This window comes from Strigops habroptila, chromosome 3, assembly GCF_004027225.2.
Source record: "Strigops habroptila isolate Jane chromosome 3, bStrHab1.2.pri, whole genome shotgun sequence".
NCBI classification, from domain to species: Eukaryota; Metazoa; Chordata; class Aves; order Psittaciformes; family Psittacidae; genus Strigops; species Strigops habroptila.
Window position 1 is genome coordinate 26,188,283 of NC_044279.2, and position 15,172 is coordinate 26,203,454.

The following is a 15,172-nucleotide window of genomic DNA, read 5'->3' on the forward strand; positions in this document are numbered from 1 at the left end:
ATATGAGTTAATATGTAATCTGAGATAGTTCATTGAGAACAGAGCTGACAATGTTTTCTGTCCCAGTCATCACTTGGAGACTCAGTTACATGGTATATATCTTCTGAAGAAAATTGTTCTTTTCATCAGCTGAAAGAGACAAAAAGGCTTGAACACTTCAGAACTCTTCTGTTGTTGTTTGCAGCATTAGCCAAGAGTATAGAAGATGAACTGATTTGAGCTTAGGGACTGTTTAAACTGATGTTAAGTAGTAGTTAGGCTTGGTCTTAGTTTGGGGTCATAAATCTGTTCTGAGTTTATAAGTATGCTGTCCTTCAGATATATAAAAAGGCTTCTTTTACAGGCTGTTTCATGGTAGAAACATCTGGCTGAATGTCTTTTTAACAGATTGTGTTCTCTCTACTAGTTTCTGATCATTTGAGGCTTAGAGATAGCACCAACTAGATTTCTTTGTAGACGTAACTAATTTTTTAATGAGATTCTGTAAGAAAATAAGCTTTTAGAAAGAGCTGTTTTATCTTCTGAGACCAGTTTCTCTAACTGGAAGAAATGCACACCCAAAAGCTTGGAAAAGCCCTTCTTAAAATCTGGCGTCTTTCTGTAAAATTCTCCCTTTGCCGATTTATAGTTTCCATTTTTTCGTCGGAGTTAATGCTGTATTACCATCATGATGATTGGTTATTTTGCTGTAAGAAATGACTGAAATGATTCTGAAATAGGTGAGCATAACATCCTAACAACACTGGGGTACTCATAAAAACTGCCTTTTTTTTTTTTTTCTTTTTAACAAACCTTAAGCAAATTATCTGAGCATCCTGTACAATTTCAGTTTGAGTCTTCCTCAGCTCTTGTAATTTTGTTTTGCATCATTGAATATTTTCTTTGGTTATTTTTCTTTTGGCAATTACATACATTGTAGTTGCTTGCGATAACTTAAAAGCAACTTCTTTTGACTCTTAATAATTTAGAAGCTTGCACAGTAAATGGTACTGTACTGTCAAGTGTAGTAAGTATTGAAAGTAAATCATATTTGGCATTACTCCTTAGATTGGCATTACAAATCCTGGAGATCAGCAGAAACTCCTAGATGCCATTAATGAGCTAAAAGTGGAAGAAACAAGAATTGGAGATGTCTCTGAAGTGATGAAGCTGGAATTGAGGTATTAACTGTATATCTAAGGAAATGGAAGTGAAATACGAACTATTTAAGACAACTGCGTTGTTTTCTATAGCTCAGAGATAAAATTCTCTCACACCTTATCCCATGCATAACACTTATGAAAGTACGCCAGTTAGTGGATAATGAGGGCTGGTGGTGGGTGTGTTTTGTACAAAGAAAGTTGGAAGCGTAGGTTCCTGATGCAGGAATCTGACCGCGTTATATTGTCGTTATGTGATATTACTTTGGCCATCTTTTTGAGTGATGAGTTCATTCTTTGTACCTCAAACAAAGCTTCATGGCCTTGCTGTGCAGGATTTTTACTACTCATATCATAATTTCTGAAACTGGCTTCTTGGGCTGCTGTATTAAATAATTTTTTATTTTCTCTGATAGGCTTCAGTGAGCAGATTTGGTTTTATTTCTCTGTGGAAATGGGGTCTTGCCCTCCTTGCTGCCCCATGCATCAAGAGCAGCATGGAGCCTTACAAACCCCGTATGATGTGGACTCTGTAATTCTCCGTTGTGTCTGTAGACAAGGCAGGCACTCTTAGTCTTGCAGTCAAATTTGTTTGATTGTAAGATAAAATAAAAAGATGTGTGGGAGGGAGAGATGCATATATGATTTCTGTATGGGGCTTTAATTTTCAACTGATAAATTTAAATTACTTGTACATGTCTACCTTCACTCATAAATGTGACTACTGTATTCAGGATTTTTTCCTTGTTCTTCTTTTCCACTGGAAGCAGTTTTAACTAACTTCTAAAAGACCTAAATTTTTTTATATTACAAATTAAGAACTTCATAAGATGTTTTCCTTATCATAGATAATACATATCAGTAAGAATAGGTTTATAAGGAAACTGTTTTTTAAGAAAGTGTTACTCCTTCAAACTTCCATTCCAACTTGATATTTTTCCCATTACAGGTTTTTTCTTACAGCCTTAAGCATCAGCTGTGCAATACCTCTCATACTTCTAGTATTGTCTTGTGCAGCCCTGTGAAAGTCAGGCCTACCTGAACCGAGAGGGACATCTCTCAGCTTATTAAACTTCATCACTCCCTTAAGCACTGTTAGAGCACTCTTCATGTCCAGTACAAAAAGAAGAATGAAGGTTATAGTAAAGGCAAAGGTGTCTTAAGATTTCTTAAACCTCTTATCCTCTATTTGTGTACATATTGGGGTTTTTTCCAGAAGAGAGACCTAGACTTGAATTTAGATTCTGTGCTCGTATCTTCCGTCTTTTCACATCCCAAACCTATGGAAGAATAGCTCGTGAAAATAGGATTCGTTTACAGTTTTAATTTGCAAAGGTTTTAGAAATGGACTAGGGCAGAAAATTGTGGCTTGCCTTTCAGAGGCTTTAGTCAGTTGAACTGTGATTGTTTAACTTAGAGAAGACTCTTCTGGGGATACTGCTCCTTCCTTGTACTGTAGCTGCATCACTAGTGAGTTAGGTTCTCTGTGTTTGTTCCTTCCCAGTTCCAGCCATCATTTGCATAGCATTGTGTTGCCTTATTTGCAGTGGCCTGGCTAGAATAGTACTGGGGGGCAGAAAACTCCTTGCACCCAATCTACTGATCAATAACTTTCTATGTCTAGAAAAGTAAGGGTTCAGTTCCTTCTTAAAGTATGTGCATCTCCCTTTTGACTAGTGACCTGACAGCTGTGCTGGTATTCTGTTAGCTGTTTCTTGCCTCTCCAAAACACTGAGAGCAGTTCTCTGCGTTATTTGGGTACTATAAAGTTAGAGTCTGTTAGTTAAGTTGTTCACTGGACCAAAGAACATGCTTGGGTTCAAGTTCATTCTGTACACATCACCATATTTTGAAGGCAGCTGAATCCACTATGTATTAGCAGTCACGTCATGATGTGCTCCTGCCATAGCATTGTCTTCTGTGCCTTGGTTGTGTGAGTCTGTCTCACATATGTATGTGAGTATGTGCTCATTCTTACATGCACTGATTGCTCCTGATTCTGGTACTGTGCCTGTATTTGTACCCATTTCTGTGTTTACACAAAAGAGGATTTGCAGCCTGCCTGAGGTACATTTTGCAGTATGATGCCAAGTTTGAGCCGCAGGATGTGGGAGGACATGCAAGGCACTTGGAGATGATACTGAAAGACTAGATGGGCTGGAAGAGCAGGGTGTTCATGTCCTGATACAGGATCTTGGTGCTGCTTCTAGTCTGTGAGGAGATAGCATTTAGTGGATGGACCACTTGATGGATAAGGAATTGGCTGGGTGGTTGACTGAGTTATGGTCAATGGCTCAATGTCCAAGTGGAGACCAGTGATGAGTCGTGTTCCTCAGAGGTCAGTATAGGGACCAGTGCTTTATAACATCTTTGTTGGTGAAATACAAGAAGTTAGCAGTTCACTGTGCATGTGGCCAAGTGCAATCAAAAACCCATATGATGCCCAGTACAGTCTCACACACCAATTACATATCTAATTCCTGGCACAGTATGGGGTTAGATCATATATAGTTCTCAAAATGAGAAAATAATTAATTGATTGAAGATTGAAGTACACAAAATATGACAGCATTTCAGTTATGGCAAGCACTGCATAGTTTTCTAGAAAATGGCTTGACATGTATTTTAGGAATCTGACCTTGAGACTAAAATCATAGGCTATGTTTACATGCTATTATATAAAGATTTTACTTCCCACTTGTTCAAAGTCATTCTGTGAGAAGGAAGATCAGTCATTAAGTCATAGAAAAACTAACATAGTAGAAAATGTTGAACTGATTGATTATAAACTCACAGAGTGTCTAGCACTGTTTAGCCACTGGTGTTTTGACAGCCATTAATTCTTTTAAAAAGTGGTTATTTTTTGAAAACATTATTTCCATTTACAAATGTAAGAACATGTCACTGCAACAGATATACCATTTTACGAAATAGGTTTTTAAGAACTATTACTGATATAATAAAGACATGTGAGAAGTATAAATGGTGTTCTTTTCCCCTTTTTTTTTTTTTCCTCCCCATTTCATGGCCACAACTTTATTTTTGCTGAGAATCCTTCCAGAATTCCTAAAAATAATTTCCTTTGTGACAAAACACAGAAGGTGCCATAGCTGATCCTAGCCAGCTAAAAAATTATCTTTCTAAATAGAAGGAAATTTTCATGGGCATGGCTTGACATAGTAATGTGGGAGAAACTTTCAGACTATCTCCAGATGTGATTATTTTGTGGTGTTTGGTTTTACCCTAAATACTCAGTTCAGTTATATTGTTCTGAAATAAATAATAATTTATTTTATAAAAACAAGCAAATAGGCTTCTTTACTTCCCCATTTTAATAAAAACCATGGACAGTCTTGGTTTTTAACCTCCAGCATCCCTAGTGATGCTTCTGTTTATTTCTGGTTTAAGCATTGAAGTCTTAAAGGTTCAGCAGTGTTGCAAATCACAGATGGTCCTGAGCAGTGGTGGAAACTTTGGTCACTAATGGTCTTGTGCCACAGTTGAAGGAAAACACTCTCTGGGCTAAATTCACTCTCTGTTTAGATACTTGCACCACACTGGCAAGTAGCTTAGTTTAGCTGTTTGGGAAATTTAATGTATGCCCTTTAGCTATCAGAAGCAGCAGTAAGGTGGTCTATGTTGCATTTAGGTTCAATTGCCCTAGGGAAAAGAGGAATGTTGGGGTCTGAATTCATTTATTCAGATCTTTCCATAAAGATAACAGGAAGTCCTGCAATAGGTACTTAAAGTTGTGTCTTGTTCTGGCCCTGCTTGTTATTCACCTGCGTGGCTCATACCTGGTGGAAACTTTTCTACTGGAGATACACGCACTTCTCAGGGCTTTCAGGATTTGAGAGCTCACTCTATAAAAACAAATGGATGATCTTCTTCCTTGTCCTCTTTTCCTCTGTTCGGTCAATGGCAACAACTTTCTGGCCAGTACCATGACTGATAAATAACACTCTCTGAGGCTTCCAGTAAAATAAGTTGAGTCAGCGTCATGTGGGAGCTCCAAAAACTTAGCATTGAAATTAGTCTTAATTTTTTCTATTATTTTCTCCACTCTTTGGAGATACTGATCAAACTAATTTTCAGAGTTGTCTTTCTGCTTGTATAAATTGTCTTCGAAATAGTTAACATCAGAGATTTTAGGCTTTGAGGAATGTATTCCAGATCCAGGGGCCAAGTCAGTGTTGCTGGATTCTTTATTTCTTCCACTTTTTTTCTCCACTGTGCTGGAGACTAAATGACCCTAACTTGGTCATTTCAGTCCTGGCTCCAAACTACAAACCAGACTTCCTTCCCACCATCTGCATCAAAAATGTGAGCTGCGGGTCGGGAATATTGATATGTCCCTGTAAAATTGACTATAAATTCTCTATTTCTGGTCTTGTGAGACTATGATCTGTATGCACACAGTCACAGGAAAACAGTGTTGCAGGTATTGTGCATAGTGTGTTACAAAATTATGTATGCAGCAGGTAATGAAACATTTTTGTTGATAATACAGGATTGATGAAAGATAAAAACAGAAGTGGAGGTTAATAGAATGTTTCCGATAAGCTTTGGGGTGACACTTTTTTGGTTTTCACTATGTCGTACGAGCTGAATGTTCCAAATAATGTAATGATTTATTGTACTTCCAAATGAGAGGAGAGGTGGGGACGTGGGGAAGGGTGAGGGGACACAACACAACACACACAAAACCACCCCAAAACCTGATGTTAGATGTAATGCTATACTACCCTATATTAAAATACAGGGCCACTGGATTAATATTTTTGTGCAATGAAACTCCATGTCTGACTAACTAGCCAGTGTTGGAAATGCATAGATAATACTTAGCCTGCAAAAAGTTACAGCCTTTTACGGATAACAGAATATCCTTTTATTTTTGTAGTGGAGATGAATTCCTCAAGTTTCTGAAGAAGTTGAATGAGGAGTGCAGTAAGCTGACCATTCCTGTGCAGACCGTGAATAAGCATTTTCTCAATCATTCCCACAAGGTATTCAACCAAATTAAAAAAAGATTGATTTAGAGTACATTATTCTAGAATATTATTCTACCTTGTAAAGTGAAAAATAAGAACAGTCATCAGCCAGCTTGATTATGATATAGTTAGATAAAGCTGTCCAGTGTTCTTTCTCTAAATGACACTTTTTTTTTTTTAAGAATTGATTTCAAAAAGTTAAGCTACTCAATGAAAGAAGATAGAGCTGTTTTTTCATGTTTCTGCTGATAGGGGAGTTAGGGTGATGAAAGGTTTGCACACAGGCTGTTAGTATTAATAATGCTGCGCAGAAATTGTACAATGAAAACCCACTGTAAATGCAGTTATAAACTTTTTCTGGCACTGTCTTTTATGATATGTTGACTAAGGAATGTTAAATTATAATCTACAGTAATTCTGGCAAATAACTGTAGCTATTAATAGATGGTGCTGCAGTGGACACCAACTGCAAATTATATTGAAGTTTGCAACGACTTGGTTTGTAGTGTTGAAAAGCTGGGAGAAGAAGCTGCCAAACTGCAGGACCTGATGGAGAAGGTGGGTATGTGCAGGTGAGGCTTTGAAATACTGTGTATAGGTTTCTTCATGCAACCTCAAATGTGACATCCACCAGTGAAATATACCTTTGTTGTCCCAAAAGTGGGATCATTACTCGCTGTGCAGAACACCAATATACAAACAGAGTTGAGGTATCTTATTGTCAGCTATTTTGCAAAATAGGGTGCTGGGTGGAAGCCTCGCTGTACATTGTCTTGGTCTGCCACAGGCTCTTTAGCTGTAGCTTGGACTTTGCATCCACCTCTCCTCCCTTCCACCTTCCCATGGACAGAATGAAATAATCTGGAATATTCCACAGCAGTGTGGAAAGTCTCCAAAGAAAGGCACAGTCAATCTTTCTAACACAGGAAAGAATTAAGTGGACCGTATCGCTGTGCTCTTGGACAACCACTGTGGCATAAATGCCACTCTGAACACTTACACTCTTACTTCTTAATTAAGGAATCTTTTGTTTGGAATTATTGGCTCACAGGGAAGTTACTAAATTTTTATGGATTGAATGGGAAGCATCCCAGATAACTCTGCAGAGTGACAAAAGAAGAGGGTGGGAGAGGTCAAGGCTAGGTGTTAGCACCACATCAGTCATTCTCAAACCAACACAATGACACGCTCTTGTCAGAAGGGGTCATTTTAAGTAATAGGCTAGTAAAAGGAATGGCTGCTGGGGTAGAGTAAATGGAGCATCAGTGTCAGAAAGGAATCTGTTGCTGAACGAAGCCATGTGGAACTCAAATCTTGAGTATAATGCTACTAATGGAGTTTCCTGTAGTTTAAGTAAATTTGATGTAATATAACAGCCTTCTCCCAATAAATCACTTCACACTAAATATATTTAAGAGGTAGATAGAGGCTGTGGCAAAGAAGTTTTTAGCTATTTGTGTTCCCTTTTTTGCATATGCAGAAATCAGTTATATATATTTGCCTCCTGTATGTGCAGGCCAGTTATAAGGGCTGGAGGGGATCTGAGTTAGGTGCCACTTGACTTTGCTGTCTTCTGTATAAGGTTTTATAGCTGTCAAGATGAAGCACAGTGGCTCTGTACCCAGAGTTAAACAGAAGTGTTAAACAGCCTTCTAAGTACTTCAAAAATGTAATTCCTGTTCTATTAAAATACTGTAATGTTTTATGAATTTCACTGGTGAAGACTTTAATACAAAATACTCTCGTGCTGCTTAATTTATGATGGGGCACTCATCTCTGAGTACAGCACTAAAACATTCATTATGAGTAGTGCCAGTGTAAGTGAAACAGTTAAACCTCTTAGATAATACATTTGTATAAATTCTCTTAAAATCTTCAATACTGTTTGCTAAGCTTAGTCATTATCAGACTTTGCCAGCAGTACATGTCTGTAGCATATAATATTTGAAAGCACAATAAATGAGATGGCCTTCCAGGCATTATAAACTAAGGTGGGGTATCGGAACCTAACCCTGCTGCACTTCATGACAATGCTCCACTCATCTTCAACATATATTCAAGCAGGCACTTGTAAGGTACTTTCCACTCTCCCTTTAATTTCAAGGAAGTCTAACCTGTTACATATTTAACTTGCCTTATTTCTTTTTTTTTTAATAAACAATTGGTTTTGTAATTAAATAGCAAAAGTTCTGATTAAAATACTTGATGAGTGGAGTTCAAATGTTTTGTTATTAGATTTTTGTAATGTCTATTAGCAGTGTGTTCACTCCTGAGGAATTAAGTAAATGAACAGTTTGGTTTTCTAATATATATTACAGAATGAATGAGTATCGGGTAAGATAAAGGTTTGCACACATTTATTTCAATTGAAGCAGGGCAGAAACAGTGATAAAGAAATAGTATCAATCCTAGATGCGTGCAGATCCTTAGGACTGGGTACCTTATCACCTAGTTAAGAAACTTTCACCCTAACTTTTTTTTTTTCTTTGTTGCACTTTTTACATGAACTTAACATCTACCTCAGCATGAACAGAGGAATGACCCCAGACAAGTGAAACTTCTAGAAAAAGCACCCACCTTGGAAAAAAGATTAGTAAAACTGGGAGCGGTAACATTGCTTGGATTTGGTTTTTTCTTCTTTATAACTAAGGTAGTGGTAAAGAAAACCTGACTTTAAGCTTAGTGCTGTGAATACTTTCAGAAAATTTGTTCACATTACAGTTCTGTTCAGTATATGGAGCTGAGCTGAAGTCATGTGAAAATTTGTGTAGTTTCCCATCATACCTGTAGTGTATGCATCCAGTAAGTACTTTGATCTAGAAATAAAGTTAATAAAAATTGAAACTACTACTTAAATGAGTCTTAGGGGGTTATTTTCAAAATTACTTTTGGTATAGACTGTAGGTCTAAAATCTTGTCAAAGGCACTTTTCTGTTTGGGCATAAAGCTGCAATTATTGCTTACTAATTACTAGTTTCATTTTTACCTTTAGCTGTTGTTCAGATGTGAACATAAGCAAATAATTCTGATTATATCGTATGTTTGTATTTAAAATTGCAATGCACATGTGTTTTGGGGTTGAAAGGGAGGGTTTAGAATATTTTAAGTATCTCATGCAATTCTCTGTTGATAAAGACCTCTTCTCTTGCAGTTTTTCATATGAATCTATCCTATGAAAAACTTGCAGGTATACTTCTCTTCCCTTTGTCACTATCACAGGACTGTGGAGATACTGTTACACATTGCCTGAAAAGTCATTTTCCAGTGAACTGGGATACTCAAATTATGCCTGAAATCTGTTTCCTTGGGAATACTTACTACTATTAAGAGTTTCATCACATCTATTAAAAGGATTATAGCAGTCTTTTGCTATAAGAATGCAAGCAACTTAGAAGGCATAGCAGCATGTTTTTTTCTTGGTCTGGCCTTTCACGACAACAGCTTCATGCTTAGAGTAATTTTTTCTTAATATTCTCTGCACTTAAAAAGGTGTTTGTAATTCCACAGTGAAACATTAATATCTGGTTACCAAACCAGGTACGTTGGGGAAAAAAGGGAATTGGTGTAAGTTAATTCAACTCGGTTATGTTTCTGCAGACTTCAATAAACATCTGTAAAAATGCTGAATATTTCTGAAGGGTCATTCTTCTGTCAAAATAAAAAGAGTCTAAAGCAGATGGGTGTGTCACACTTTGGCTCTCTGTGTTTTCAGAGATGTTGTGTGGAGTCTTAATCTTTTTTGATGTTCTCTCCAGAGACTAGTAAGGAGAAGATAAAAACTTGAGTGCTACTCCAGTTGCTGTCACAGTTGTTCTCTGCTTTTTGTTTTAGAAAGCTACTGCAATTGTTTTACCTCCTTTCTTCCCAGGTTTCTCCTTCAATGCAAGGAACATCCTACAGAGTGATGAGGCCAGAGGCAAATACAACACAGATTGGGTTGTTTTCCATTCTGTTCCCAACTTCGGGTCAGAGGGGATGAGCATTATTTCCGACTACCACCATCTACCAGCAGAAGTGGAGAAGTACACTTACTGTCAGCATGCTGACTTGAACCAAGAAACTATAGTAAAGGAAATGTTTAAATAGCTGTCTGTTTCTTCATATTAGCTTATAATTAATCCTGAAGTAACGAGACACATATCACAAAAGGAAGAATCCATGGTATTAAGAAATGCTGTTAAGTGCAGTTTTAACTGCTTGTCATACACATAGAATCTTTCATATACACAACACTCCTCTAATTAGCTCAAGATACAGTTCAGATGCAGTTGCCCAGTGATGGGATGACTCACAGCTATTACTAGAACTTTGACAGCTAACATCTTTTGGGCTTTTTTCTATTGGGTGGAGGCGTTGGGCATTTTTGGAGTGAAGGGGGAGTAAGCAGGCATTTTGTTCAGACTGTGTTTCCAACATGTAGTTAAACTTAAGTGGAATTATTTCAACCACTAGTAAGATTTCTGTGATACTGCCCTTGAAAAGATTTTGTTACTTAGCCTTACTATTTCTTACTTCTCCACTTCAATGAGAATTTGCATTAATGAAGCCACTTCAGAGGACACTGAACCGTCGTTTCCATTTCAAGAGATGCATTTTCTGTCACTAGTAGATAGTAGATTTTCTGCCATTTGAGACAGTAAAACTTTAAATTCTCTTTTCCATCAATTTGAAGAAAAGATCCCTGTATATGAAGGCCTTTTAAGCTAACGTTGGAGGTCTTGGAGTCAAATAGGAAAGTTGCTCCAAAACGTTTTGTCAGTATTTAAGTTATAGGTATAACAATGTGAATGATGCTATCAGTGTAAAATACATATGAGAGAAAAAATAATGCATGATAGCTGATGATCTTTTTTTTTTGTGGTTTGAGAGTTGACCTCCAAAATAGGTTTGGGAGAAGCTGTTAAGTTATTTTATGGATCACCTATTTCAGATGCTTATAATCGTGACTGCGAACACTCATGTGAACAGCATTTGGGTTATACATGGGGTTTCTGCTAGCAGCATCTTTAGCATGGTGCACTGTCCAAGAATAGTGTTCAAAGTGGCATAAACCACACATGAACAGCAAACGTCTTGGAGAAGAGTCAAATAAACAAAGGTTATTTTAACCTACATATAAAAAGGTTGTATTTTCCTCTTCAGATTCCAAACTCGGGCTTATGCAATGAATTTCAAGGTCCTTTATTCACTTTCATGTTGTTCCAGTGCTTCTTTCAAATTCTGTTTGAGAAGGTATCCCAGTACAGTTGTGACAGGGCAGGAAGCAAAGAAAGAGATTCCTTTTTGAGGAATCCCCTGAGCAGCGCTCTCACAATTCTCACCCCCACCAGCACCCGGTAAGGGAGCCTTCAGATGAGAATGTCCCTGCTGAGAGGCCTCCCTCTGTAAGTCATCAAATTAAAGTCATTATCCCAGAACAGTAAGAACACAGTGATTTGCATATCTATGAGGGGATTGGAGGAGAATGTTAAAGAGCTTTGCATGCATTAAGCAGGTAAGCTCTGCAGCCCTGTGAGGTTTTGTTCTCCTTTGACAGTAGTGCAAATTGAGATGCGGGAGGATTGAGTGGATTGGACCTGGGGCCAAAACCGGCAGATATATTGTTGCTTAAAGATGCAGTGAGGTTCTTCCTTGCAATACCATTGGATACCTAACTTCTCTTGATAACAGATGAATATTCATGCAATGGCCTTTTCTGAATCCTTAGACTTATATAAAATTAGGGCCTTGGGTGATCCCTGGAAGAACCTAAAGAATTTTTGTTTCTAATTTGTCCTGTCCAAGATAAACTGTGTTGGGTCTCTCTTCCTGCGCTTTGGGATTTGCCTCACTCTTTAAATTTGGCTTGTGAAGTACTTGGCATCTCATAAGGTAATGCCCAGTTCTTCCTGTTGGGTACCAATTGCAAACAGTAGATGGTAATTTGGGGTATGTGCATTCTTAAATTGAGAAAGAGTGAGCATTTTTGTTATGTTCTCCACTGACTTAGAGAAGAGCTGTGTTTGGTTTTTCTTTTTTTGCTTCATCCAACTGCCTTGTCGTGGACAAGACTGAAGCTTGAGCTGTGCAGTTCATTCTTTTTCATCTTGCCATCTTTGAAGCCTTCAGGTGTTACCCAGAGGCGTAACTTGCTCATAAGTGTGAGTAGGTGTTTGCTTGTATTTGCCTTCTCTGCTCCAGCAGTTCTGCAAATGTTACAGGGCATTTTTCCAAATAAAGCTTCTGGGTCACTTCAGTGGTACAAGTGTTGCTTTGGATCTTTCTGCATAGACAAAAAGCCTTGAAGGTCTAGCGGGTATCATAACAGCAGGTTTCTGTTTTTAAGGACTCTTACAGTCATTTCTTTGTTCTGGAGGCATGGGTGAAACATGTATTTGGAAATTTAGATTTCCCTGTTCTAGAAATGGGAATTTCAAGGTAATGGGGCTCTGTACTTTACAGACCAGAAATGATAAGCGATGAGGTATGAAATGGGGTATTACTGACATTAAATGAATAATGTGATATGTATCCTTAACAGCTTTAATAGCTGTTAAATTAGTTTTTATCATGATGCAAATGGCTCAGTTTCATGTAATGTAGAATCATAGTCCCTGGGAATGGGACTTAAAAGGATCCTTCCGGGAAGGATTTTTAGTTCTTTTAAGCTGTGCTACTGACTGTGATAGATATGAGAAGATGCCTTCTACTTAAGGGTTTGGTGGGAGTTTTTTTTCTTACTAATTATTCTTCTCAGATGAGCCTTCCATCCCTTCATCTTTGCTGAAAACAGTATTTATTTGAATGTAGAAATACAGGTTAAACTACATTATTTTCACTACTGTATTGAAAAACCTCAGCTCAATTTCATAAGGTACATTCAAAGAATTGGGCTTTCAGTGTTCCTGGCTGCTCTGCTGTCCTCTGTATTGCACATGGCAAGATTTCTTAACTAGATGAGAAACTGTGTGCATAATACCTGTTGAAGGCACATGCAGCTTTGTAAGTCCAGCCTGCTCTTGCGACGAGGGAGGCCCACAGCCTCTCCAGGACTGCATGAGGAACAGCATCACATCACCTGCAAGTTAAGGGCGTGATCCTTCCCCTCCCCTCAGCACCTGGTGGGGGGGCACGGCTGGAGTGCTGAGGCCAGTCCTGTGCTCCCCAGTATGGAAGGGACAGGGATGTACTGGAGTGAGTCCAGTGAAGAGCCACAAAGATGCTGAAGGCCTTGGAGCATGTGAATTATATGGAGAGAGGGTGAGAGAGCTAGCATTGTTCAGCCTGGAGAAGAGAAGGCTCAGGAGGATCTTCTTCGTGTGTATAAATACCCGGGGAAGGTGGTGAGTGAAGTCAGGATCTTCTCGGTGGTGCCCAGGGGCAGGCCAAGAGGCAATGGGCACTGTCCTGGGTTCAGCTATAGCAGTCATTTTTCTCCTTCTTAGTAGCTGGTGCAGTGCTGTGTTTTTTAACTTTCAGCCTGGGAGCAACGCTGATAACACCGATGTTTTTAGTTGTTGCTAAGTAATGTTTATTCCAACCAAGGACTTTCTCAGTCTCATGCTTTGCCAGGGAGGAGGGGAAGCCGGGAGGAAGCAGAGACAGGACACCTGACCCAAACTAGCCAAAGGGGTATTCCATACCACAGCATGTCATGCCCAGTATATAAACCGGGGGGAGTTACCCGGAAGGCCCAGATCACTGCTCGGGTCGGGCTGGGTATCGGTCGGCGGGTGGTGAGCAATTGTATCCTCTCCCCTTGTTATTTCACTAATCGTTATTATCATTGGTGGTAGCAGTAGTGGTTTTGTATTATACCTTAGTTGCGGGACTGCTCTTATCTCAACCCGTGGGAGTTACATTCTTCCGATTCTCCTCCCCATCCCTCCGGGAGCAGGGGGAGGAAGAAGGTGGGGGGGGGGAGTGAGCGAGCGGCTGTGTGGTTCTGAGTTACCAGCTGGGCTCAAACCACGACAGGCACAAACTGAAATGCTGGGAAATCCATTTAAACATAAGGGAAAAAAATTCATCCTGGGTAAGACGCTGGAGCAGGTTGCCCAGTGTCCTTGTAGTGTTTCTGTCGTTGGAGATACTCAAAACTGGATGCATCCCTGAGCAACCTGCTGGCTGACCCTGCTCTGAGTACAGGGTTGCCCTGGAGGAGGTCCCTGTGGTGGGCTGACCCTGGCTGGACACCAGGTGCCCACGAAAGCCGCTCTATCACTCCCCTCCTCAGCTGGACAGGGAAGAGAAAATATAATGAAAGGCTTGTGGGTCGAGATAAGGGCAGGGAGATCACTCACCACTTACTGTCATGGGACGCAGGGAAAATTAATTTAAGTTACTGCAAGTCAAACCAGAGTAGGATAATGAGAAATAAAAAATCTTGCAACAGCTGAAGTTGCACTGCAGGTTTTCTTCCCCTTTATCTGTGTTATCCTGAAGGCGCTACCACTGTCACTGATGGGCTCGGCCTTGGCCAGCAGCAGGTCCATCTTGGAGCTGTCTGCATTAGCCACCCCTGTAGCCCTCCCTGCCTTCCCCCCCCGCTACCAAAACCTCGCCATGCAAACCCAGTACAGTTCCCCAGGTCCTCTTCCAACCTCACCTGTTGTGTCATTCTGTATTAGACAGTGGTTAATAGAGAGAAATGATGGATCCAATGTGAATCCATGTAAGGCCAGCACAGAGTGCAGGGCTTGGAAAAGGGATCTAGATAGCAATAAAGCTGGAATGCAGATGTGGTAAATGACTCTTCTGGAGAGAAGGAAACAACATTCATGAGCCACTGGTGTGGTTGCCACAGGTGAAATAGCTCCTGTTAATACAGAAGGGTATCTCAGAAAAACCGAATGGGTCAGCTTTTTCACTGCAAGCCTGAGAAGGCCGGTAGCAGAGAGGACTGTAGCCTCTGCTCAGAGGTGTCTAAAACACGGCTGGAATTCGCTGTCCTCTCCTTGGTGTTCCTCTTTCTTTCCCCTGCTAAATGATCCAAGATGTATCTCATAAACTTCAGAAGCTGAACTTGGCCAGCAGCTGAAAATGAGAGTGTGTTTTTTTCAT

General features: G+C 39.5%; 1 protein-coding gene across 4 annotated transcripts in view; it reads left to right on the forward strand.

The window, feature by feature from the left end:
* ASZ1 (ankyrin repeat, SAM and basic leucine zipper domain containing 1) overlaps window positions 1-10,217 on the forward strand; it is a 47,544-nt gene extending 37,327 nt beyond the window's left edge. For 2 of the 4 annotated variants that reach the window (XM_030479195.1, XM_030479196.1), the window contains exons 10-14: window positions 1,048-1,160; window positions 6,040-6,145; window positions 6,575-6,688; window positions 8,655-8,780; window positions 9,999-10,217. In XM_030479195.1, the coding sequence (XP_030335055.1) occupies window positions 1,048-1,160; window positions 6,040-6,145; window positions 6,575-6,688; window positions 8,655-8,780; window positions 9,999-10,109 (570 nt within the window). In that variant the 3' untranslated portion in view covers window positions 10,110-10,217. The remainder of the gene's footprint in view (window positions 1-1,047; window positions 1,161-6,039; window positions 6,146-6,574; window positions 6,689-8,654; window positions 8,781-9,998) is intronic. The other 2 variants (XM_030479197.1, XM_030479198.1) reach the window with 2 other exon arrangements.
* The last annotated feature ends 4,955 nt before the right edge of the window (window positions 10,218-15,172 follow it).